We start from the raw sequence: 19248 nt of genomic DNA on the forward strand, positions 1-19248 counted from the left end.
ATGTGTTGCAATGAGCAGATTTATTTTTGAAAGCATCAAGACACAGCTTTTGTTTCGTTTGGTTCTGACCTGTCTTTCAACATTTTCATTTCCTTTTTGATAGGTCAGTTTGGCTCCTCCGTGGCCTCGTACTTCCTCTTCTTGAGATGGATGTATGGAGTAAACATGGTTCTCTTCATCCTGACATTCAGCCTCATCATGCTGCCAGAGGTAAGAATCTGACTTTCAGTTTACAAAAAAACAAAACAAAACAAAAGCTGAAACAGGTTTCTCATGTGATCACTGTCCTAGAAAATTTCTTTTCTCTTCTGAAGAACAGCACGATTAACTGGCAATATCCGCCCTTGGAGTCATAGCGCTTGCAACAAGGTTAATCCTCAAAATGGTGCCCGTGGGCCAAAGATCCTAATCCTTGCTCCAAAGGGTACATAAGCCTCCTGAAATCATATATAAAATGTTGTGTGTATGTTTAAATATACATTTTTCTGTGGAATGGTTCATGGCTTCTATCAGATTCCCAAGGTGGTCCCCGTGCTCAAATGTTAATTGCTCAAAAGGAAGGCTTTGACACCTTGTGAATTGTATTTATTTTAACAAGTTTGCTTTGAAAGAAATGCTTCTTACTGCAACTCAGGACATCTAGCTTTTCTATCTGAAGAAACACAAAGTGAGCAATTTTTTTCCAGATGTAAAGTAAGGTAAACCAGACATCCCTGCCCCCCACGCACATGTACACATACACAGTGGGGTGGGGTCTTTTAGGATCAAGGTCAGAGAGGAGAGGAAAGCAGATAGTGCTTCCAGATTGAAGATGCCAAAGCCCTGAGCTGATCGGTGGGGCGGTAGAAGGAGTCCATCAACTAAGGCCAAGAAGCAAGACTGAGGTTGGAGCCTTTATCCACAAGAAGTTAAAGGACTCTGACCCTTGGATGCTTACTTATACAAAAGTCAGGTTGGGCTTTACTCAAGCTACAAAGGGTCTTTTCAGGTACCATTATTTCAAAGCCAGTTTGTTCAGAACAGCATTGCCCACAGCCAAAGCTAAGTGTTTTGAGTGACTTGTTATCCCCATGTTTTTTTTTTTTTTTTAAAGATTTTATTTATTTATTTGAGACAGAGAGAATGAGAGAGAGAGAGAGAGTACATGAGAGGGGGGAGGGTCAGAGGGAGAAGCAGGCTCCCTGCCGAGCAGGGAGCCCGATGCGGGACTCGATCCAGGGACTCCAGGATCATGACCTGAGCCGAAGGCAGTCGCTTAACCAACTGAGCCACCCAGGCGCCCATCCCCATGGTTTTGAATCAGAGCTAGTTTCTGTATCAAACCTCCCCACGGGCATGATAATCTTAATAATTCCTTACATTCATGACAAGTTTTAGCTTTTAATAGTGCAAAAACACTTTCACTTCTTTTACTTACTGAGCCTCACAACAAATTTATGAGGTAGACTATAGGAGAGTTTTCTGTCCCCATTTAAAACTGTGGAAACAGAGTTACACATTGCTTATTGGGCTTAACCGATATCTCAGAGTGAGGTTTTTTTATGCTGTTCTGGGTCTAGTACCTTGATTGTACCCTTCGTCCCAAGATTTTGCAACCTAATCCATTAGTTTTACAATCCCGGAGATAATTCGGGAGGCTCTATGGCTCTCTGGCTCCTAGGAGGCGGTGAACGCAGATCAGAAGTCCTGTATAGTTCATCCCTCAAGTGAGAACTTTCAGGCGATGAGACAGAATGCGTGTCATCAATTTCAAATTAACCCCAGCTTTCTTTTTGCTCATCTCTCTAAGGAGCCCCGAAACCCTTCACTGGCTATTATGATGCCCCTTAGTGTCAGACTCAGGATCTCTGTGGAGTTCTATCAGCTGTGCTTTCTTGTCTCCCCACACCACACAACCGCCATGGAAGTGAAAGGTTGTGGCTGGATTTACTCCACCTATATGAAATTACAGAATGCCTGATAGAGAGTGGAGGGAGCCAATCTGTGCCTCATGGAGTGTATTCCTAGAACGAAGAAGCGTATTGTCTTTGGAGGCTTTCTTACAGGTTTGTGTTAGATGCTGAGGGGCATCCTGTTTTCTGGGCAATGGTTGCCAGCTCCAGCCAAAGAACAAGGGAGGATGTGTTAGCTTTAGAGAGCCACCAGAGGCCAGGGCCGGTCCGCTCCTGGCAACAAGGCTCCATTTCCCTCTGCCTCCTCCCACCCAGCCTCATTCAGCATTCCTTCGAAGCAGATGCCCTTTTGCCCAAAGTTCCCATATCCCTGGGCAAGCGTGAGACCTTAATCTTCTTTGTCCTTTGTGGCCCCCAACTTTGGGGTGAGACCACATGGATAGGACCCACCTTCTGCTCTGTTCAGTCCTAGGAAGTCAAGAAGCTTCCATGAATCCCATGCTGCTTGTATGGAGGGTAGGAGTAGGGGCTGACTTCCAGCCCTTGTCCAGTCAAGCTTGGCACCCAGGCTTCCAGCCACATTCATCCTCCATCCCCAGCCCCAAGGAAGGAAAGTTTTCATGTTACATAAGAAGCAACATCTGCTTGGCAAGCCATGTGCCTGCCCTGGTGCTTTTTCCAGGTCTCACCAAGGCACCTGCTAGAGCCCTATTCATGTTGCCTCGCTGGCTGGCTCTGCCCCTAAAAACTCCTCTTTGAATCTGGTAGCATAGGATCAGGGCAGCAAACCTGAATTAGTGGTAAAACAAATACAATCAGGGTACAATCTTTCCTCCTATTTGACATGCTCAAATTGTATGAGCGATTGATTCACTTGAGTCTTCTCTTCCTTAACATGAAGGAGGGAATCTCCCTCCACTCCCACCCCTAAGAGGTAACCCCATATGAAGATGTGGGTAATATGGGTTTTTTTTTTGAACACTATAGTTCCCCCAAAGGCCTCTTTTCTCCTCTCCAGACCTCCCCTAAAAGAGACCAGTTTGGTGGTGGTGGTGGGTAGTGGGGCTTCTCAGCAAGCCTCTGGGCAATGTGGTTGGCCCAACTGCTGGTGGTCCACTGAACTTAGCATGCAGGGTTCTTAGCACTCCCTTTGTTCTTCACTCTGGATTTAGTAGTCGATTCCCAGAAAATGGGACCCCACGTGAAGACCCACAGAGTCGCCATGAAAATGTGTAAGTAGTGCTTTTAAACAAAACCATTTGTGATCACATGTGTGGCTCAGACTTTGTTTCCAATTATTAACTGCTTTCTCTGCTTCTCTGTATAGTACCTCTGGGGTTTGCCATATGGCAGTTTACCTAGGAAAACAGTTCCCAGAGCTGAAGAGGCATCTGCGGCAAACTTTGGTGTGTTGTACGACTTCAATGTAAGTGTCTCCCCACAACTGTGTTGGTAGGAGGACAGGTTTTTCCTTACTCTCTGAAACCCCATGGCCTCTTCCTCTGGGGCTGGTTGGAAGTCTTAAGAGATATATACATGCCCCCTGCTAAAAAAAACAGTAAAGGAAGAAAGGAAGGAAGGAAGGAAGGAGGGAAGGAGGAAGGGAGGGAGAAGGAGGAAGGGAGGGAGAAGGAGGAAGGGAGGGAGGGAATAAGAGAGAGAGAGAGAAAAAAAGGATTGGCTTAAGAATATGATAACATGATTAAATGGGAATATAGACTACTGAATGAAGGTGAACTCAGTGATCAAAGGCTTCTTTATCTCTGGCTTTGGAAAAGAACAAAGGAAGAGTTTGCAAATGCGCTTTTTGAAAAATCTTGTAGGATTCTTAGGGAATTAGAGCTTTAACATTTTGTATTAACCTCTTTGTTTCCTAAACAAATCTATTTAGTATTACTGAAGACTCAGTACTCTTCAGTAATTATTCAATAAATAAAGCTAAATATTAAATACAAAACAGTACTGGATTCTAACTTCTAAATAATACTAAAATGAGTACACTCAATTGTGGTACTCCTATGAGCATTACTCGACTGTAGTACGAGAATAGTATTACTCTTTGAGCTGCCCTGGGTGGGGATGGTTGTTATGCCAGAGATGCATTTTTACCCATTGAAAAATCGTTTCAGAGTCTGATTCAAGTCTGTGGCAACTCCTCAGTCCCACAGATTCTTTTTTAAAATAACGACCAGATCAGAGATGTTTGAAAGTGTAGAGGATAAGAAAGTAGCAAGGTAGACTTTGGGGAATTGATAATTCAAGGAATTTTGGGAGAGTAGCAAATGAGAATAAGATTTTATGTAGCCTGGGGAATGAAAGAATGAGAGAAAAACTAATAAACACTCTTCACAGTCATAGTATTGATAGGTATATTTCATAGATGTTTGGAATTCTACCTTCAAACCCCCTAAATTGTGAGCTCCCTAAAGAGGGGATCATATCTGTTACATCTTCTTTGAAGCCCTTAATTTGATACTCAACCAACAGAGGCTTAATGAATCTTATTGACTGACAATCCTGAGTAAGGGGAGGATTTGTACAGCCCTGAGATAAGAGCTGTAGAAATATATTTATGTGAGCAGTTCCAGGAAATGTAAACTTTAGGAAAGGTTCCCAGTCTCTGAGTAAGCAAGCCAAGCTAGAGAGTAAGCATAAGGCATGGTGGTAGCCCCGATTTTGTGGCATTTGGAATCTCCAATCATCCCTGTCAGTTCACTTTTCATTTCAATTCAACATTTATGTATGGAATATAAGCATGCACTGGTTTTACAAAGATAAAGGTGATATGATCCTTGACCTCAAGGCACTCATGATGGTAGAAGATAGTCAACTAGTATACCACATGCTATATGCTACACAAGCAAAATAGAAAAAAAGAAAAAGACACTGGGGAGCCCTGAGTTAGTAGTTGTTAGTTTTGCCTGGGAAGGTCTAGGATTTATGAAGGATATGACCTCTGAGTTAGATTTTACTTATCTTTTATTCCTCCTTTCTATTATCCCCCATCCATCTCTCTCTCTCTCCTGACCCTCTCTCTAAATTTCAGATAATAATTTTTTACTATGCTCGCCTGAAACTGCTTTTACATCTCACTCTTTTCTTCTGATTAGCAAGATAATAAACTTCCAGTCTGGTTGTCATTGGCATTTTCTGATGTTTGAGTCAAACCAGAGAAAAGAAGAACTGAAAGTATGAACAAAAGGTTTTTAGATTTGTAAACATATATTTAACAAAGTTTAAGCACTTATAAATTTGTCAACTAACTGAAATAAAAAAGTTGGGGGGAAAAGTCCATTAGGGATTTGAAAGATATTAATCAGCTGAGGAAAAAAAAAAAAGAGGAAGGTAGCTCTAAGGGGCAAACCAGAGGCTCTAACAGGTGGATACAGGAGGAAACCAAGAGAGAGGGTTTGGGCAATAAATGGGCTTACCAGGATTTTATTACTGCCCTTGATAGCTCTCTCATGTTCAGTTTGGTGAAATACTATTTGTAGGTGGATAGAGGAAGACAGAAACCAGAGTAGTCTGTGATACTCATTTTCCTTTATAGTTCTTGGCCTGCCTAAAAACAATTCTAAAGCAATAAGAGAATATAAATGGCCAAGAAAAAAATAAGAAAGTCACTAAAGTGATATTATTCATTTACAGCTTTTCTTAATTTTTCTGCATACTGTAACCACTCAATTATTTGGCATATATCATTAAATAAGAGATTTTTAGAGATAGGAGTGCCTTTAGAGCTCTTCCATCCCATGTTTCACATTATAAAATGAGGGAAACTGAGTCACAGAAGCATGTCCAGGGTCTTATAGCTATTGAGGGGCTCCTAATCTAGTACTCTTTCTATGCCCAGTATCACATCAGTAATTTTGCTGCATTGATTTCCAACAACATTCTCAGTGATTGTTTCCAGAACATAGACTGACTCCCTTCAATCCCATAGCTATCTCAATGGGGAGAAGGAGTTGAAACATATCCCGTTTTCACCTTTCATAAAAGACACACAATTTGCAAATTAGCAAATAGAATGGTAGGTTCAATATTTACTCTTGCCCAAGTTTTTTACTTGGTCCTCTGAACTGTGACCTCATAGAGGTGCCCACCCTGTATTATAAGATGATCTAACTGGACAGCACAGTATTCTATCTATCATGGCATCATGGACGAAATCATTAACTGAATATCCTTGAGATCCCAAAAAACAGAATTCTGCACTTCCGAAGAGCCCAGAGATGCCAGGAGGAAAAGACATGTTTCAGGCCTGAGGCAGAGATAACAAGTGCCTGGACAGTCTAATTAAGCCATGGGTTAGTTTGTTGCATCTAAAAAGGTTAATGGGCCAGCTTAGCTAAGCAATTCCATATAGATATAGGGGAAGAGAAGCAGAAAAAGATTTATAGAACACCGTGAAAGAGATGCAAGCATGACCTCTTGTGGTAGAGGAGTTTATATGATGTGAAAGGTCCGAAAACCTTTGAGGTGGAGGTGGGGAGGTGAGTCTCCTGTTGGAAACTTGGGACTTCTCTCTGGACACCCCCCTCCTGCAAAGTATCTCTCTGGAGTTCAGTGCTCTGCCATTTGTAAACATGTGTCATAACTTGGGGCGCCTGGGTGGCTCAGTCAGTAAAGCGTCTGCCTTTGGCTCAGGTCATGATCCCAGGGTCCTGGGATCGAGCCCCACGTCAGGCTCCCTGCTCAGCGGGTAGTCTGCTTCTCCCTCTGCACCAACTTGTGCTTGCGCTCTCTCTCTCAAATAAATAAATAAAATCTTTTTAAAAACCCCACATGTCATAACTCATCAAAATTCCCTTTAATAAATAGTAGACAAATGCCATTTGATATGTGCCACGTTGGCCAGTCTTATGGCTTCTCAAAGTCACGGTTTACAAGGCACCATATTTTTGATCCTTTTATTGAGTACCTCCTGGTGGGTCTTACTAATCTGGAGGAAAACATATTTTGTTAAAATAGTAAGAAATAGGGAGATTGTCTAATATGTGTGCTATGAATTGAATTGGCAGATATGGTATTATTTGAAGCAGTAGAATTGGAAGAACAGGTTTAGGTCAGGAAGAAGAGGATGTCTTTGTTGGCAAATATTTGGAGACACAAGAATGACGTATGAATGATAAAGAGAAAAATATTACAGTTTTGATATTCTTGTGAGTAAGAGAGAGGGAAGAGCTGAGGTGGTATTTGGAAGCAGCTTGAGTTGATATCAGAGGGTGAGATCATTCGGGTAAAGATTTGAGTTGTGAATAAAGGGAAATGCACTCAGTTTTCCAGCTTGTGAACATCTTTTACATTGCGTGCGGTTAAATGGTGAGTGAACTTTGCCTCCCCTTTTCTGCCGGTCATCATAGATGTTGGTGGGATGAAGCCCTAGAAGGGACAGAAGAGAAGAGTTAACACCTATCATGTGTTAAGTAGGCACATACATTAAATTTCATCTTCATAACAACCCTTCAGAATGAAGATCAATAATCCTCTTATAGGGGTGCCTGGGTGGTTCAGTTGGTTGGGCATTAGACTCTTGATTTCTGCTGAAGTCATGATCTTGGGGTCCCAGGATGGGCCCCTCATTGGGCTCCACACTCAGCACAGAGTCTGCTTGTCCCTCTCCCTGTGCTCCTGTTGCACACCCCCCAGCTCTCTCTCTCACAAATAAATAAATAAAATCTCTAAAAAATAATCTTTTTATTTTTTAAATTATTTTAAAGATTTTATTATTTTTTTGAAAGAGAGAAAGCATGTGCACAAGCTGGGGGAGGGGTAAAGAGAGAGGCTCCCCGCTGAGCAGGGAGCCCGACACAGGGCTCCATCCCAGGACCCCAGGATCATGACCTGAGCTGAAGGCAGATGCTTAACCAATTGAGCCACCCAGGAGCCCCAATAATCTTTTTATAGTTGAGGGAATTGGGACTCTGAGAGGCTGGTCAGTTTGCCAAACACAGCACAGGTAATTAGAGGAGGTACTGAAATTCAAAGTAAAATGGGGCTGATTTTAATGTCACATTGTTCGTTTACTTCTAACACACCCCAAACTGATTCCTTCTGCCCTGCCCACTTGTGCCATATATCACCCTTGAAGTCTGTCCTCCGAGGAAACTGTTGCAGACACTCTGAATGTTTTCAAACAGCAGTTCCACTCCTGATTTTATCAGCAGCAACAGTTCTTCTAAATAATAATCTTCCAGAGCGACAGTGTCTCCTCACAGACATATGTCAGTTCTCTTAAGCTCCTTCATCTCTTATTGTACTGGCCACATTTAGAAGAGATATTTTTGTGATATACATATGGAACAACATTTTTTTTAAGGGATATTTCAGTAGTTCAAATGCATCTTTATTTTCAGAGAGTACCCCCTTTTTTACTGAGGTATAATTGACATACAACATTATATTAGTTTCAGGTGTACAACATAATGATTCAATATTTGTATATATTGTGAAATGATCACCACAGTTAAGACTGGTTAACATCTGTCAACATACATAGCTACAGAATTCTTTTTCTTGTGATGAGAACTTTTAAGATTTACTGTCTTAGCAGTTTTCATATATGCAGTACAGAATTAGTAACTGTAGTCTCCATGTTGTACATTGCATCCCCATGACTTGTTTATTTTATAGATGGAAATCTGTACATTTTTACTTCCTTCACTCATTGTGTCCATCCCCCACCTCCTGCCTCTGGCAACCACTAGTCTGTTCTCTATATCTATGAGCTTGTTTTTTTCTTTTTCTTTTTCTTTAAGATTCTACATACAAGTGAGATTATACATTCTTTGTCTTTCTCTGTCTGACTTATTTTATTTAGCATAATGCCCAGGGTCCTTCCATACTGTTGCAAATGGCAAGATTTCCTTCCTTTTTATGGCTGAACAATATTGCATTATATATAATATGTATATATATTATATATATATACACACTCCACGTTTTCTTTATCCATTCATCCATTGACAGACACTTAGGTTGCTTCCGTATCTTGGCTATTGTAAATAATGCTGCAGTGACATGGGCATACAAATATCTTTTCAAGTTACTTTTTCATTTTCTTCAGAAAAATACCCAGCCATGGAATTACTGGACCATATGATATTTTTATTTTTAATTTTTTGAGGAACCTCTATACCATTTTCTGTAGTGACTATACCAATTTACATTGCCACCACCAGGGCACAGAGTTCTTCTTTGAAGGGGCAAATACCCTTCATTTTAGGTTTCCTAAGAAATGGACATCAAGACAATATTAGATGCAGGATATGTTTTGGAGGAAAATACCTACAAATGAGGAAGGGGAGAGGGAGCATGAGTAGGTGGGGAGAGTCTCCAGTTAACAAAGCCAGCCTGATTCCTGGGAAGGCAGAGAAGAGGGGAAGATTAAGTAGGAAGAGTCTCAGTCTGCAGTACAGTTCTGGAAAAAGTCTTGGCCAGGCTGATGGTGTGTCTCCAAGCAAAGTATGTCCATTGGAGAAATCCCATATCACTGGCTCTAGTATTTCCTATCATTCTGGATCAGGGGCCACCTGGGAGGATGTGGTCTCAGGACGAGCACATTTTGTTCCATGCTGGTTGATCCATGCTCGTGGCATCTGGGGGCCGTCTCCTGAACACTATCTGAGCAGCACACCTGTATGGCTGCTTTAGGGGTCTGTTGGCTCTTAAAACGTGAGCCTGGTTCCTCTACTTTGGATCAGAACTGTTACTGCTGTGCTGTGCTGCTCTTAGTTTCAACAAGCTTCAAATACACCAACATAACGTCTTTGTTTCTGCCATTGTCTCAGCCTCACCTAGGGCTGGCTCAGCAGAGACCGAATGCCTAGATGATAAACAATCTTTTGGTGAGGGCAAAAGTATGACCCCGAGCCAGACTGCTAAGCCTCTTGGGGACAAAGCTAAGCCTGTAGATTATCACGTCCACCCAGACATATGGCTCTTCCCTGGAATAGAGATCCTACGATTGGAAGGGGTGGGGATCCTCTCCTCTGTATCTGAGGTGAGACTCCTTAGAAGACTTCACTGAACAGAGTGGGTGCTGCTCAGGCGTGTGGTGCTGGGATTGGCAGCATCCAAAGGCTATTCATCCCTGGCTCCCATATTTGCTTTACTTTCTCAATGTTCAGTACAGGTAGCTTTGGTTTAATAAGCTTATTAGGTTTGATTAAGAGAAGCGGCATCTCAAATTCTGCTCTCACTCATAGGCCTCTTAATCTGCTACTCCTGGACTTCTTTACACATGTCTATAGCTTGTGATAGAAGAGATCCCTGGGTCTGCTTTTAGCTTTCCTGGTATCTTTTTATTCTGTAGACTTGGGACCCTGATCCCTTAGGGTCTTCATTTCTATCAGTGCTTTCTTTAATTCAGCAACCACTTCCAGTTTTCACCATCTCCCTCAAGTGGCACCTGGCCAAACCAAAGTGGACCTTTCTTTTTGCCAAAATTTGGGATGCCTATGATCCTGATGTCATACTTGTGACATGAAGACAGCACCCCTTCTTTGGATGTGATCACCTAACCAAGTCTTCTTTTCATTAATTTAGTGAACACTTATTGAGCATTTGCCAGATGCCAGGTAGCGTGGCAGGCACTAAGCAAAGGTGAGCAAAACCCAACTAGGTCTCTGCCCTCAGAAATTCAAAATCTAGTAGAGTAATCAAATAATCACAAAAATAAACATAACTATGACTGTGCCAAGTACTACAGAAGAAAGGTAAACAGTATTAAGAGAACATGTAGCAGAGATCCTGACCTGGTTTGCAGCCTAAGAGAGGGAGGTAGAGGAGAGCAGAAATTTTTCTGAGAAAGTAAGATTTGAATCGGGCTCTGAGGAGTCAGTATCAGCTCCCAATTTGGGAGAGGGGAGAGGCATTCTAGAAAACGAGGATAGCAAGTCAAAGGACCGGTCATGGGAGAAGGTTGCCCTACTCAAGGGACTGACTGGAGGTTAGTGAAACTAGATGAAGAGGCATCGGGGTGGATGGCCTTATAGAGGTATCAAGACGTGTGGGACCCTCTAGAATCTAGGCCATGATAATTTATTTTTTCTCAGAGCAGTTGAAAGTAATTCAGGCAAGTGGTGGATGAGTAGTGGCATTATCAAAGTTGGAAATTAAAAAGGTCAACAGAACAGAGAGGAGGAAATTGAATGTGAGGACACCAAGGAAGAATCTATCAATATGTGAGAGTATCATGTGTTGATAAATATCAGAAAGTGGAGAGACTAAGATTTTTTGGAAGAGCTCGATTTGCCTGGTAGGAATTTGCTGATATGTAAATATTAGTTGCCAACCTCATAGATAAAAGGCTGAGCCATCGAGTCAGATTAGAACTTCACAGTCTATTAAATTATCCCATAATACAAACAAATGGCACCAGATTTTGAGTCTGATACCTCTGCTATGACAATAGATTATTTAAAGTTACAAACACTTGAAAACAATTCTGTAAAAACTCTATCCCATGTTCCAGCATCATATATCTCCAGTAGATATTATTTACTTATACATTGTACTTGAAATTAATTACATTCATTGATCTTAAATGTTTGAAATAAAATATATGCTGCTCATATAGGATTGAAATCTTCTGAACTTCATTTTTTTCAAATAGTTTATTTTCTCTACTTTTTTTTTTTTTTTGTATTTTCATTTGTTCAAAAACTCTTTTTAAGATAGATAAAATAAGGTAAGGTAATTCCCAGTACAGGCTGTGTCCATATAACCAGATACATCTCTCTTCATATATGAATTTATGATGCTTCATTTTTCATTACTTTAAAGAACTAGTAGGCAGATTTAGAAGACCAGAAGTCAATTGAACAACAAAGCCCCGTAAGATAATGCTTTTAATCTCCACCTTGTGAAACAAAAGACCATTTTTCCCATTTGGGAAGAAACTATATGTAGAAGCTCATTTTGTAGCACTGAGAATTTCTTATTTCCTAAGAGTTTTAGGCAATTAGACAGTAGAAAAAATTAAGGAGTTTTGGCAGTATTAGTGTCTCTCAGACACTTTCTTGGTGTTTTGATTCATTAAATCCCAACATAAGATTGTTATCATCATGTTACTGTCTTGAATGATTTACTCTCTTCTATTAAAATGGGGAGCAGAGAGAAGAAAAACAGAAAGAGGTGGTTTAGACGATAATTTGAAAGAGCTTAATCTCACTGAGGATTGCTAATGACCACCAGAAGCAATTCTTCTGTTCATTCAGTCATTCCACAAGCATAAATTGAATGTGAGATGCTGGGAATACAAAGATAACTAATATATTTTCCCTGCCCACAGAGACCTTTTGGTTTAATTGGATGTGCAAACAAACAATTGCCTTATGATGTGACAATCTCAAGCTAACAGATACATGTCCTAGGCACATGGAGGCATAAGGGAGGGAGGATTCTGTGTGACACTTTACTGGAGTTCCATTTACTGGAGACCTGAGAGGACCCAGTAAAGCAATAACTCTATTTTCCATCTGAGTTCTGAATAATTTGTTTGAAAGGGGAGGCAGATGGGCACCAACACTTCACATTCATTACTACTGGGGGCCAAATGGGAGAAATAATCTGAGACTCTTAGCCAAATGGCCCTGCTGATATGGGACTCCAAATTAGTCCATCTTATCCTGGGAAAGCTTACTTCCTACAGGAAGAAAGTTATATTTGGGCTAGGCAAGTACAGCTAATTCGTTCAAAAGTATGGATCTGAGAAGTCACTCTACCTTCCCTGGGAGGTAGTGAGTAGAGGGATAGTGAGGGCCTGGGGAGTGTTTCATGAGGTGGAGCTCTGTGCATCTGAAGGAAATGACCATTTCCCCGTAACAAGTAGCTTGGGTCTAGAGGTCAGTAAAGGCTTTACAGAGGTTGCTTGAACTGGTTTTAAAGGAAGAGTAGCAATAAACTAGACTCTGAAATGGGGAGGATAGCTGGGAACAATGTTCCAAGCAGAAGAACCTGCACACACCAAGGCATGGAGGCAGGAAATGGTGTCATGCACTCAATACCCATGAGTGATTCAGCAGAGCTGGTGTTTAGGGAAAGAGTGGCATACTTAAAGATGAGTGTGTCATACAAAAAGGGATCTAATCAAGGAGGACAATTTCATTCCTTTTGCTAAGGAGTCAGACTTTATTCTATAGGCAGTGGAGAGCACAAAGTTTTGAAGAAGGATGGAAATGTGGTCAGATACCCTTTAGAAGGTTCTTTGTGAATATGAGATGGACTTGGTTGGACTTGGTGTAAGATGGAGGAAGAGAGGCCTGTGAATGGCAGTGGTGTACACAGAAGAGATCAGTGTCACATATGATCGTGAGGCAGAAACTACAGGATTCAGCTAGTAACTGCATGTGACTTACGGGTGAAAATGGGAAGGTAATGAAATATCCAGGTTTCTGCCTGAGGTGACAGATAGGTTGGTGATGTCATTCCCTGAGAGAGGAGGAAGAAGTAGGTTTGGGGGAACTTCTTGAGTTCAAGGTTTCTGTGGGATATCCAAGGAAATAAGATGTGTATTGGGCACTGGGCATAGCATCTAGAATTCCCAACATTAGTGTCAGTTGTTGACCATGGCACAGAAAAGACAAATGGAAATGCTCTTTACAGAGGCCAGCATAGTTTAAAATGCAGTGTCGCATAATGAAAAGAACTCATGGGATTTAGACAGACCTGAGTCTGAATCCTGCCACATACCACCTGTGAGATATTAAGACAACCACTCTGAGCCTCTTAATTGTCGTGTGTATAATAGTAGTATTAATACCTATCTAGCAGGCTGGTGTTAAAAAGTAAATGAGGTTGTGTGTGTAAAGCACTAGCACAATGCCTGGCATGTGGTAGATGTTTAATTAAAATTTCTTTTCTTTAATGCTTATTCATGGGTACTTAAGTCATGAAAATATCCATTTCTTGGAGGGACAAGAAAAGAAGAAGAGGGAGCCCTGACAGAGAGAGCATGGTATCCACAAGCCAGAAAGGGGAACGGGGCACCAGCAATGTGAGTTCTCTGGGAAGGCGGCAGAGACACGAGGGAGCTGATCTATGGATGGGCACTAAAAGCAACTGTCTACTTCAAGGCTTTTTGAGGGTGGGAGTTCAGGACTACAGTCCTGTAGACAGGTAGTTAATTCCAACTATGGAAAACTAGAAGTTCTCCAAAGGCTCAGCCCAGTTTCCTCTTTGTAATCTACATGCTGGCTAGCTAAGAGTCTTCCTCTTTGTAATCTAGGGGCTCCCTAGCTAAGAGCCATAGGGTGTCAGTTTCATACTCCCAGATCTGGGTTGTAGCAAAAAAAGAAAGGAAATCTTGATGGTGATCAAAGCATGAGGTGGAAACTTGGTGAGTCTGGGCGGAGGGAAGGAAGGTGGCCATGGGCTGGATCTCAGCACGTACACATAGGTGCCAGGCTGGTTGACGTCCTTGTGAAGTTAGTTGAGGTTTGTGTTGAATGTTGTTAGCCTTCTCACTCCTTGCTTATTTCCGCTTTATCAGATATTAAGTGATGCCATGTCCTATCTTTCATCCAGACTTGCAACTTTCTTTAACGCTAAGGTATAAATTACTGGTAACAATACAGAGAAGGGTAGGAACATACCCCACAGTGTGGTGCCACTCTTCCTTCACATGCCCTTAGCAGGCATGGTCAGAATCAGAAATCATATCTTCCTTTCCCACCAGTTTTGACTTCAAGATTTTTTTTTTTTACAAAACAGTGGTCTGGCGGTTACTACAAACTGAAAAGAGTTGCTAAGGACACTGAAACTCATTTACCATCCTAGGGATGGAATGTCTTGTTTCGCAGTGACTCTTTATTTGCCATCATGAGAAACACCAAAGGGGTGGAGTTCTAATATAATTTCAGGTGACAGATACTCATGAAGAGGACATTTGGCATGCAGAACATTTTTAGGGGCCTCGGCCATCCAGTATCTTACTCCATCTGTGTATCATGTTTGGCAAATAAGTCAATTCTCAATAAAAAGTTAGTTAGATAAACAAATACATGAGTTGGTTCCTAGCGACATCATCAAAACATTCTCTTTCTTGGGGAAATGTGTCAGCGACTGTGAACTAGACCAGCTGCGGCACTCAAACAGAAATTAGACTCTTAATAGACGATGCGCAAGCATGGAACCCAGAGTTGGACGGGAATATTTCGTGCTCATTTGAAACTTGGCTCTGACTGTGACTTCTCTGTCACAGATTTCGGGGTGGGAGAATGCTCCCCCAGGGAAAGCCGTGAGCACTGACATGGAAACTGAATAGAACTTTGGCTAGGCTAGGAGTCATTGCTATTTTAGTCACTTCCAGATGTCTGCTGTTGGAGTTTTAAGGGAAAGGGAAAGATGTGTGGAGTGTGGGGGGCCCGCGGGGTGGGAGGGGAGGGCTGTTTCAAGTCACCCTTCAATATGCTATGAAGATGGATTGGATAAAGCTTTTTAAAATTGTGTTCTTCAGTAGTGCCTCTTTTATTTACATGCTTGATCGCACATGTAGTAATAGGCAAACTGAAGAAACCTTTGTGAAATCATCAGGATTCCCCCCAAAACGAACATTTTCCCTTTGGGTTGCCATCTAATATTTACGAAGTGCTAGCCATTGAATGGTGCACACACCAGATGAACCTAACAAGTGTACCAGATGCTTGTTATCTATCTACTTTCTCCTTTCATGTTGTTTCGGAGGTGCCTTTTAATCCCGGTGCTGCCATTATGAACTAGAAAATGATGTCAGGTTGTAATGTTTAAGCACGTGGAGATGAGGCCCTTTGAAATCTTCAGAAGGGGTGTTCAGGTCCTTCTCGAGAGGTCCTGGCACCACCATGGATCAGTCCAGGGGGTAGGTCAAAAGGCCCTGCTGGGTTGGTAGGGTTTCTTGTTTCTTTGTTTCACTGGAAAGGTATGGCATTAGCATGATACAAGGGGTGGAAGGCAAAGCATGGGAGAAGGAGTAGAGCTTATAGAGTTATGAAATATATGGATTTGAATCAGACAGACCCAGTTCAAGTTCAGACTGTCACTTGCTGGCTATGTGAGCGTGCACAGCTTACTTAACCTCTCTAAAAATCAGTTTCTTCACCTGCAAAGTAGGAATAAGGCTATTGAGTCTTGCTGGGCGGGGGAATCATGGTAGATAACACCCCTACCTTGTTTAACCAGGTTGTGAGCTAACCAGAAATAAGACAAAACATTAGACAGATGGAGGTCAACATGCCACTTTTATTATTGTTAAAGCTGATATGAAAGAATGTGGCATCTTTCTATGGGCAAGTGAGCTTCACAGCCAGAACTTTCTACGCAGCCGCCCCAGCCCAGGACAAGATGCTCCCTCCAGGGGTAGGGCACAGTGTGTGCTATCTCAGGAGGGGGAAGAGAGGTGGCCTGCATCATCCCCATTTCTTCTTCCATGCTCTGCTCTCAGATAAGTTTCTCCTCCCCAGGGACAGCATAAGGAAGCGGGGAGTACCTGGGAGTGTTACAGTTATGGGTCTTGCCCTCATGCAAGGCAGCACCAAGAGTGGAGGAAAACCCACTGCCCCTAACAGGAGCGACTTCAGAGCGTTCTTGTAAGGATTCTGTGAGATGAGAGAACATGTTTGGCAAATGCTAAATGCTCAACAAAATGTACTGATTGATGTTATTGCATTATCACCAAGTACGGGGATAGTGGCAAGGAAATGCGGTGAGGGTCGTTTGCAGGGAAAAATAGAGGAGTTTGGAAAATGATATGTGTTGTACCCATGGGGAAAAATATAAACACTTTAGGATATCTTTAAACCAGACAAGAGGCAAGTGCCTATACTTACCAGGCTCTGTTATTGTTGCTCTGGGACAGGAAGACCAGCCTGAAGGTTTAGGACACAGTAGAAAGAGACTGGATTTCAAATAGCTGAGAGGAAGCAGAGTCCTTAACTAGATGAATGTGAAACAAGAAGATGTCATTGAACTGGGTGAGGGAGATCCTTCCAATGATTATTCTCCTGGGATGATTTCTGGGTCTTGGGCAGTTGACCAATTACTCCCTATGTGGTTTCTTATTTGGGGCATGAGATTAGCCCATGTGCTTCCCCAGTCTGAGGTTTCTACAAGTTTTTTAGCCCCAGATTTTTCTTTTGGGTAGGATTTCTTTTTTCTTGAGCTGAAAAAAAAAATGCAGACAAAGATAGGTGTGGTGTGGGGAAGCACTTCCGTTTTTACCTTCATCCCACTCATTCCATCCTGACCCTACTCAAAGCCCATGAGCTCTTCTGACTTTTTCTTTCTTTCTTCTGAGATTTTTCCTGCTAATTCGTACACAGTATTAAAACATAAACTTGCTGCAAATTTCTAAAGCAATAATTCTTCCAGATCTTTGTTGGCCTCTGTTTTGAGCTAGGCATGATCTCCGTTTAAGGCAATTTTCTAAATTGCTTCTCTTAAATCTTCCTTCTGGGAATTAGCATCCAGGAGATTTTCTCCTCTTCTTCTTCCACCCTGCCTCCCCACTTTTTTAGTAGTGGGCCTTAAAGTCCCTGGCTGTGTATAAATGATGTTAAAGGTAGCCAATTGGGCTTTCTGAGACTCAAGGGTGACTCACTTGATCTCTAGAGGAAGCCTTGCATTGGCAAGTTATTACTGTCTCACTTCACAAAACACAGTAATTTCAAGTTATTGCCAGAGAGAGGAAGTCAGAGGGAAGCCAGGGCAGTGGAAATGTAGTAATATGGAAACATGCTTCAAAGCTGAGAGTGAAAAACAGTGAATTCGAGGAGAGAAAGACGAAGACCATGACAGAGGAAAGAGCATCAGAATATGCCAATGTTCCCCATATAAAGAGGGCTCCTCAGGAAGCTTTGGGACATGGTAATTCTAATTATCTGGCAGGTAATTTTAAGGAAAGAACACATGATTGCACAAATAAACATGCTTGCTCTGGGAGAATGCTCTAATGGTCTTGATGCGTACAAGGTTGTGCAGATTGGTTCCCGTGACCTCTCACCTGCTCTTCACCTTTGCTCAATGTGAGCTGAGACACGGCCTCTGTGGTTCGAGGAGAATCAATCTAATGGTGGTTCAGGTGACTGGAGGTGGAAACTTGCCATGACACTTTGAGGAAGCATGTTTCAGATCCTCCCCAAATGTTAAGCAAGCTCTTAAAATTGTAAATCTAATGACACCATGAAGTGTGTTTTGATGTTTCAATCAATGAGCATTTCACGGTGAGAGCTCCACAGCTCGGCAAGCCTATATTTGGTTAAAAATTTGGCCTATTTAGAAGTCCCTGAATTTCGAGTAAACCAAGAGGCTGCCAATCAATGTGGCAGCTGAAACATTTGCTCTACGAAACAAAAACAATAGGATTCAACTCCCAAGTTTGAAAATTAATGCCATTTTGTTGTTTCTCTTAAAAGTCAATCTTTTTTCTTTGAGTTGCTCTTCATAGCATCTGCTAAGTGGCTATGTTGTTGGATTTTAGGGCTTGGCGCAATATTCCGTCCTCTTTTATGGCTATTATGACAATAAACGAACAATTGGATGGATGAATTTCAGGCTGCCACTCTCCTATTTTCTGGTGGGGATCATGTGCATTGGATACAGCTTTCTGGTTGTCCTTAAAGCGTAAGTTTCACTGGTCTCTTGGGAAGCGAGCCATGATTTCTGGAATCAAAGAGTATAATTAATTTAAGAATTGGATGTAATTTTTATTGTATTTTATATCTAGAGGATACTGAGTCCGTAAGAGATAAAATGTAGTTTTAATACCAACACTAGTGTTAGACTCTGACATTCCCCAAACAAAAGGGTTGAACACAAGCTCAGGCCTTTGGATCATCTCACTGGGTTGCACCCCTACCCTGTGTTTAAGCAGATTTTGAAGATACGCCTTTTTAAACTTCAAGGTATGAATCCATATTGCAAACAAGCCAGGGAAACAGCTGCTGGCCCCTCTTTTTTGTGTGCAGAGAAGTTTGCAAGTTGCAGAATCAGCTCAATAGGCAGAATCTGTTTTTCTCTGCTCATTAAAAAAACAAAACAGAACCAGAGTAGTCACTCAACCAAAAAAAAAAAAAAAAATCAGCCGTATAAGATAGCGAAAACGAATGGCCCCCAACGAGACCGTCACTATCAACTGCAGAATCATGGTCTGTCTGGAAGAACATTTATTAGAGCATGGAGAGCATGGAGAAGAATTTCATCGGAGAACTGATGAAGCTGCAGTTCATTTCCCCCCTGCCTGAAATGTATGTGTAACAACCCATTTAAAGACAGGGCAGAAACCTGCATGTGGGGCTATGAGTAATCTCCATAATCCGTGAGCCAATTCTCTGAGCTAGCTTAGAAGTCTTGAGAGACCTCCATCAGTGTCCTGACCCTT

General features: G+C 41.9%; 1 protein-coding gene across 1 annotated transcript in view; it reads left to right on the forward strand.

The window, feature by feature from the left end:
- The window catches only part of TMC1 (transmembrane channel like 1), a 110560-nt gene that overhangs the window by 41905 nt on the left and 49407 nt on the right, over positions 1–19248 (forward strand). Inside the window, exons 7-9 of the mRNA XM_078062192.1 lie at positions 104–210; positions 3220–3318; positions 18349–18491. Of these exons, the coding sequence (XP_077918318.1) occupies positions 104–210; positions 3220–3318; positions 18349–18491 (349 nt within the window). The remainder of the gene's footprint in view (positions 1–103; positions 211–3219; positions 3319–18348; positions 18492–19248) is intronic.

This window comes from Halichoerus grypus, chromosome 14, assembly GCF_964656455.1.
Source record: "Halichoerus grypus chromosome 14, mHalGry1.hap1.1, whole genome shotgun sequence".
Taxonomy (NCBI): Eukaryota; Metazoa; Chordata; class Mammalia; order Carnivora; family Phocidae; genus Halichoerus; species Halichoerus grypus.